The following is a 7967-nucleotide window of genomic DNA, read 5'->3' on the forward strand; positions in this document are numbered from 1 at the left end:
TGCAACTGGTCAGTGTTCAAAAAATGCTGGGAAATCATTTCATGTAGCCCTACAAGAGTGATTACTGATAAACTGTCTGAAAAAAAAGACAGTTTTTAGAGAAGAAAAAAATCACCCACTGATTTTCAAAGGTGCTAACGACTTTCTACTTCGAGGATCTTGATAGAAATGTAGTGGAGTGAAAAGTACAATATTTGTCTTTCAAATGTAGTGAAGTTAAAGTCATAAGTTCCCAGAAAAAGTAATACTCAAGTAAAGTACAGATATTCAAAAAGTGTACTTAAGTACAATACTCAAGTAAATGTACTTAGTTACTGTCCGCCTCTGGATTTTAGACACAGCAACAGTCAACAACAATGGTTGATTTCTGTGCTAGTGTTAACCTTGACTACCCATCACTATATGAATATGAATACATAAAGAATATGAACCATATTCAGAAAATGATGTGCTTGCAAAGTGGTCAATGAGCAATAATGAGAGCTACCAAGCCAGCTCAAATGTGAGTTCACACGTTTTAGGTAAACATACCATATGACTCATCACAATCTGTAGATTTAATGCAGATGAGGATGTGCTGATCAAGGAGGTATTCAGGGTCTGCAATGATGGGCGTGAGCTGCAAAGCGATTTCACAAAGAGAATGTAAACGTGGTGGCTGAGCTTTACATGTATAATGGTTTAATTCATAATGATTTATCAAATAAATTTTTTTACCTCAACTTGTCCGCTAAATCGTACTTTTATCGAGCCGTCTGTGTTCTCTTGGTTTTCTCCTTCAGGGCTCTTTACAAATTCTAGAAAATGAATAGGAAGTATTTAACTTCACTGTTCTCTTTTTACAGTAGCTCATGTGATCTTACAAAGAACAAAGTGGAGGGTTCAAAAGATTTGTGATCATTTATGATATAATAATTGAAAGTATAATGAATATAGCTCCTCACTCTCCAAGCAGCTTGAGTGATACTCAATGAAGAACTTAGTCTTTGATTTAGTCAAAAGAACAGCTACACAATTCATGATTTTTATAGCACCCTCTGCATCCTTTGAGAGATCTGTAAAGAGCAAAAAAAAAAAGTTAATAATGCAACAGCACAATGCATAAGACAGCTGGGAGGATGTAACAGTTCTATGTCTAAAGGTAGGATTGCTGTCATAGTGGAATATTTATTATTTTTGTTATTTAGTCATACCATTTTTTGAGACAAACTGAGAAGTCACACCAACGTCAAATGTGGCAAATACAGGGGAATGGTCACTTGTCATTATGTCATTGGTGCATCCTGAAATATGAAAGAGTAATGTTGGTTAATGTAATGACGCTTTAACTGCATTGATTGTTTACTGGAACTTGGAACTTGCATTTTATATTAAATGAACTAACCATACGAGTTGCAAACCACATGCGCCATAGGGTAGGACTTGCGAAGCACACGATCACACCATGAAGGCAAGTTGTATTTTGTCTGTTTGTGAGATCAAATATTTATGTAAACAGAATTTTCATGATTAAATGAGAAAATTCTATTTTATAATATATCTGGTCCACGAGGAAGGTTGTTGAAATGCATTATGTCTTTCACACTGTACCCCTGTGGCTTTGGCTTTAGTGTAGGCATATCTCTCCCGTGTGTCTCTCTCGAAACGATAAGTGGGGGCAAATGTTATCTCCTCCTCAACTGCAAAATAAAACATACGAAACAAGGATTAAAAATGATGGCATGTGGACTTGACTATAAAAACATGCAGAATGGAAAAATGGGGGGGGGGAGTCAAAAATGAAAATGAAGATGCTGAAAGATGTTAAAAGAGCAGTAGGTGGCTAGACATCCATCTAGCACATTTACATATAAAAACATTTAAAAAGTAGTGCAGTGGCATACAGACATCAAGCTACAAGCTACATCAAATGTGGCATAATATGCCTTTGTGGCATATATATATACCATAAATACCCATGTTTTTACTCTGTAGTTTAAAATTTTGGGGTCAGTAGGATATTTCGATCACACCATGAAGGCAAGTTGTATTTTGTCTGTTTGTGAGATCAAATATTTATGTAAACAGAATTTTCATGATTAAATGAGAAAATTCTATTTTATAATATATCTGGTCCACGAGGAAGGTTGTTGAAATGCATTATGTCTTTCACACTGTACCCCTGTGGCTTTGGCTTTAGTGTAGGCATATCTCTCCCGTGTGTCTCTCTCGAAACGATAAGTGGGGGCAAATGTTATCTCCTCCTCCTCTGTAAAATAAAACATATGAAACAAGGATTAAAAATGACGGTAAGTGATCTCGAGTATAAAAACATGAGGAACAGAAAAATGGGTGGAAGTCAGAAATGAAAACAAAGATGCTAAAAGAGGAGAAGGTGCTACACAATAAATAGAAAAACACTTAAAAAGCAGTGCAGTGGAACACAAAATGTGTTCTGCATGAAGTGGCACAAGATAATCACTTTAGATTTAGGGCATTCAAGCAACCTTGGTGGCATATATACCCATGTTTATACTCTATAATTTAACATTTTAGGGTCAGTAGGATATTTTTTTTTTTTTGGCAAAGAAATCAAAACTTTTATTCAGTAAGGACGCATTAAATGGGTCAAAAGACAAAGTAAAGACATTTTTAATGTTACAAAAGATCTTATGCACGTTCTATTCATAAAATAATCCTGAAAAAAATTATTATGGTTTCCACAAAAATATTAAGCAGCACAACTGTTTTCTAAATTGATAATAATAATGAATATTTCTTGCACCAAATCAGCATATTAGAATGATTTCTGAAGGATCAGGTGACACAAGACTGGAGTAATGGCTGCTGAAAATTCATTTTTGCCATCACAGGAATAAACTGTATTTTATAATAATAATAAAAAAAGTTATTTTAAATTGTAATAGTATTTCTCAATATTACTGTATTTACTGTATTTTTGATTAAATAAATGCAGTCTTTATGTGCATAATAGACTTCTTTCAAAAACATTTTTTATTTTTAAATAAACCCCAAACTAGTGTATGTTCCTTCTGAATTTGGTAGTTTGATCTTATTTACTGTGGTTAATGATAATATAAACTATTATCAAAAAAATCCTCAAAGCCTGGTTTGGATTAAAGTTATTAAACCTCCAGTTAGCAGCATAAGGTCCTAAACTTCAAAAGATGGTTCTGAGTTGATGTTGATGTGATATTTGGGTACTGAAATACTTAAAATACTATTTCATCCCATCTTTGTAGAGAAACTATAAGTGAGCCATTCATAGGTGGAAGTGTAAACACTGTGGCGATTTCAACATTGCTCTGTTTTTCTGATTGGTCAGACATAGCAACATTGACTCAACTAAAGGTGTACGTTTTGGCTCGGACGACCTAGGGGTGGACACTGGGCAACTTTGTAGTTGAGTAATCGAAATCTGTCAAAATTTACAGTGGAAATGAAAATCGACAGGTACATTATGTGCAAGTGCTCTCACCGTAGTCTAAGAAGACCTTCTCCTCTTCCTTCTCTATGTTCAGCTGATCTCTGGCCAGGAGGTCCTGATACTGCTGCAGTTTGATCTTCATTACAATGTTCTCAGCTTCCTGCAAAAAGCAAACAACTATGCAAAAGTTCTGTCTTTTCCTGTCAGTTGACGTCAGGAGCTGCTGTACGTGACAGCTCTGGTCTTAATAGAGGAACTGCCTGCTCTGACTACAACTACGCTCTCTAAACCACAAAGGCAGTTTAAGCCTCAAAATATCAATGTGGGTAACTGATGCATAACGGTTAGAAACATTGTATTAAAATATGATTTGCAAGCGTATAGCAGAGATTCGTCTATTTTTGTTGTACTACTTTCTTTTCTTTATTCTAAAGCACTATGCTAAGGCACTTGTTCATATGATTTAGAATGAATTGCAGTGGAATTTCATTTATAAGTTATAATATATAAAAATATCTCCACTAGACCATTATAAATGGTCCTGCGGTGTGACAAATGAATTAGTAAAAGTACAAGTATTCCACATAGTCTGTCAATTCATATGAGTTCATAACATAAGTAAACATAATAGTTATAAAAGAACTGGTAAACACTGCAGGACATGTCAACCTTATATGTAGCCATCTGTTTTATAACATTAAAGTGATAGTTCACCCAAAAATGAAAATTATATCATTAATTACTCACCCTCATGTCGTTCCCAACCCCTTAAGACCTTCGTTCATCTTCAGAACACAAATTAAGATATTTTTGATGAGATCTGAGAACTTTTTGACCCTCCATAGACAGCAAGGTAACTACCACAGTGAAGGCCCAGAAAGGTAGAAAAGGCATCATTAAAATAGTCCATGTGACATCAGTGGTTCAACCGTAATATTATGAAGCTGTGATAATACTTTTTTTGCGCAAAAAAACTTTATTCAACAATTCTTCTCTCCCGAGTTACCATCTACCGCCATTATGGAGAGTACCACAACTTATGCGCGTGCTTTCCTCTGCTCGTAAACAAGGCGCAGCGCATGCGTGTTCTACGTCAGCAGCATCACGCGCATGCGTCGTGTCTCTCTCGATAATGGCGGTAGATGGTAACTCACGGGAGAAGAATTGTTGAATAAAGTCGTTAATTTTGTTTTCTTTTCGCACAAAAAGTATTCATGTAGCTTTGTAAAATTACGGTTGAACCACTGATGTCACATGGACCATTTTAACGATGTAATTACTACCATTCTGGGCCTTGACTGTGGTAGTTACCTTGCTGTCTATGGAGGGTCAGGAAGCTCTCAGATCTCATCAGAAATATCTTAATTTGTGTTCCGAAGATGAACAAAGATCACGAAGACTTGGGGGAAGTCGTGGCCTAATGGTTAGAGAGTCAGACCCGTAACCCAAAGGTTGCGGGTTCGAGTCTCAGGTCCGGCAGGGATTGTAGGTGGGGGGAGTGAATGTACAGTGCTCTCTTCCACCTTCAATACCACGACTGAGGTGCCCTTGAGCAAGGCACCGAACCCCCAACTGCTCCCCAGGCGCCGCAGCATAAATGGCTGCCCACTGCTCCGGGTGTGTGTTCACTGCTGTGTGTGTGCACTTTGGATGGGTTAAATGCAGAGCACTAATTCCTAGTATGGGTAACCATACTTGGCCACATGTCACGTCACTTTCACTTTCAAGATCTTTTTGAAGATCGTTTGGAATGACATGAGGGTGAGTAATTAATGACAATTTTCATTTTTGGGTGAACTATCCCTTTAATTACTTTTGTGATAAAACATTACCTCTGCAGTGGCTTATTGTTAGTATCTGATACAAAACAGAAAAGTAGTTTCTTTTATGAACAGATTATTTGTCTTGTGTTTGCATTTGACAGGCATTAAATAAGTTAAAAAAAGTTTTTTGATATCTCTGATTTATACAAAAAGAAAAAACATGCAACATTTTTAAAACATGCAATGTTTGAGTATATTTACAGGGAAAAAAAACATGCACAAATATTTACAGCATGCAACATGCTTGTGTCTATTTACAGGGGGAGAAAACATGCAAAATATTTGCAACATGCTTGAGTATATGCTGATGCACATTCATTTGAACCTACCTGTGCTGGTAAGTCAACCCTATAATTCAGATCCCCCAGCCAGAAGAGGTGTGTGAAGCGATGTGTGATGTCAAAAGGATTAAGTTTCTTATCTCCCAGATTCAGAAAACGCAGAATACTAACATAGTTCTGGTTTCGTCTAGAAAAGGTACAGTAATAAGTTCTTATTTATATTATTCATATTATTCTTGTGTAAACATATTATTATATATAATTATATACATATTATTCTTGTGTATTATATGTCAATGTCTCATTTGTCACATTAACAGGTTTCTGGGTTGTGGCTTACCTCAGTTTCTTTTCGCTTCCCGAGGTCAGGTGACTGTTGACAAACCCAAAGGAGGTTCTATTAAACATAAAAGACACCCCCACTGCTCCTTTATTCCCTTTAAACACACACATGCACACACAATCAGCTTTTTATGTACAAGGAAGAGCGGTAAACAGCTAGTTTTACAATTGCTAATGATTTTGTAATGGAAAAAAAAAAAGCTTTAAACAAACCCAAAGCATTAGCTATGCCAGTCTTAACACTGTCACAGAAGACGTGAGAGAAGCGGTTCTCGTGTTCCGGCTTGGCTAGAACCACAATCCTTATACTCCACAGTGTCTGAGTGGCTATCTGTCAAAAACCACACACAGCTTGTACTGTATACTAGGTCATTCAACACATTCAAACATTTTGTCAAGTGTCATAACATAGCATGTCATTACTCCACAGAGAATAAAGAATGATCTAAAGTAGTATGCAAACAACATAAGGCACCTGAAGCCTTTCTGTGGGGTTTTGTGTCACTTACTTGTTTGTAGCTAATGTTGGTTATATCTCTAAGGGCTCCCCTAACTGTTTCTATCCACTCCTTCTCTCCCAATGGGTCCTCCTGTGTCCCAATCACATAGATATCATGTGGGATTTGACTGGCTGTGTCATCGTGGGTTTTTCCCTGACCCTTTGACTGGAACCAGGGAGTTATGTTCGGTGGTGGATTCGCATTTCCTGAATGGACAGTTCACTTCACTTCAGTTCACATTTCACTTCATCTCTAATTATGGTAAACTTCATATTTGTGACCCTGGACCACAAAACCAGTCTTAAGTCGCTGGGGTATATTTGTAGCAATAGCCAAAAATACACTGTATGGGTCAAAATTATTGATTTTTCTTTTATTCCAAAAATCATTAGGATATTAAGTAAAGATCAAGTGCCATGAAGATATTTTGTAAATTCCCTACTTTAAATATAACAAAACGTAACTTTTGATTAGTAATATGCATTGCTAAGAACTTAATTTGGACAACTTTAAAGGCCATTTTCTCAATATTTAGATTTTTTTGCACCCTCAGATTCCAGATTTTAAAAAAAGTTGTATCTCGGCCAAATATTGTCCTATCCTAACAAATCATACATCAATGGGAAGCTTATTTGTTCAGCTTTCAGTTGATGTATAAATCTCAAGTTCGAAAAATTGACCCTTATGACTGGTTTTGTGGTCCAGGGTCACATTTTATACCATACAAATGTCGGGACTTGAAAATAAGGGGAAGAAGCATAATATACAAGGCCTATACTTTATTAGTAGTGTGCTTCAAATCTTATATATATATATATATATATATATACACACAGTGTATGTAAACTGTGCAAACTGTATTTGCAGATAATACAATACTAATTAAATAAAAGGCCACCTAAGTGTACTTAAGAGAGTACACTTACTGTTATGTAACACACTTATGTACATTTTTTAAAAGTCTACTTTGTCATAGCGCCAAATTAAAAGTTTTAAGTTTATTTTCACATCTTCATCATAATAATAATAATGATATTATTTTGTCATACTTCAAAGAAGTAGACTTATTTGAAGTGTTGACAAACACACTTAAGCACATGTAAAGTATTTGTTTATAAATTTAACTGTAGTGTGTTATTTGATATTACCTTTATAGGTAATATATTTTAAATGTACTAACTTGCAACTATATAATTACAAATATTTAAATACATGATATAACATAGAAATGAACACAATTAAAGAGTACTTTAGTTTACCATACATGCTTTTCAGTATATTCAATAGCACACTTAAACTATGTTTTAAAGACAATAGAAGTAATTCGATATAAAGTCCTATTTAAGTGGGTCAAAAAAGCATTAAGCTCATTGCATTTAATATAAATTTAAACTATAATACATTTTGTTTATTTGTAAATAAAATGCAATTAAGTGTCTAAAAACATTCAATTTAGTTTGCATTTAAATATATTCTTTTAGTATATTATTTCAGTAGCACTCTTTTTAAAAAAATATGCTGAAGTGTTCTTCTTTTTCACAAGGATAGGCTAGTGAGATAAAAAAAAAAAAAAAAAAAAAGGGAAAAAGCCTTT

General features: G+C 35.1%; 1 protein-coding gene across 1 annotated transcript in view; it reads right to left on the reverse strand.

Annotated features, from left to right (window-relative positions):
- Positions 1-7967, reverse strand: part of LOC107752650 (phosphatidylinositol 3,4,5-trisphosphate 5-phosphatase 1-like) — a 21507-nt gene that overhangs the window by 4554 nt on the left and 8986 nt on the right. The window contains exons 11-21 of the mRNA XM_016568680.1: positions 6383-6579; positions 6087-6204; positions 5872-5968; positions 5580-5718; positions 3479-3587; positions 2160-2248; positions 1385-1466; positions 1194-1283; positions 945-1055; positions 718-797; positions 532-619 (exon numbers count right to left, since the gene is read on the reverse strand). Of these exons, the coding sequence (XP_016424166.1) occupies positions 532-619; positions 718-797; positions 945-1055; positions 1194-1283; positions 1385-1466; positions 2160-2248; positions 3479-3587; positions 5580-5718; positions 5872-5968; positions 6087-6204; positions 6383-6579 (1200 nt within the window). The remainder of the gene's footprint in view (positions 1-531; positions 620-717; positions 798-944; positions 1056-1193; positions 1284-1384; positions 1467-2159; positions 2249-3478; positions 3588-5579; positions 5719-5871; positions 5969-6086; positions 6205-6382; positions 6580-7967) is intronic.

The sequence above is a fragment of the Sinocyclocheilus rhinocerous genome, unplaced genomic scaffold (genome assembly GCF_001515625.1).
Source record: "Sinocyclocheilus rhinocerous isolate Xijiao unplaced genomic scaffold, SAMN03320098_v1.1 scaffold1733, whole genome shotgun sequence".
Classification (NCBI taxonomy): Eukaryota; Metazoa; Chordata; class Actinopteri; order Cypriniformes; family Cyprinidae; genus Sinocyclocheilus; species Sinocyclocheilus rhinocerous.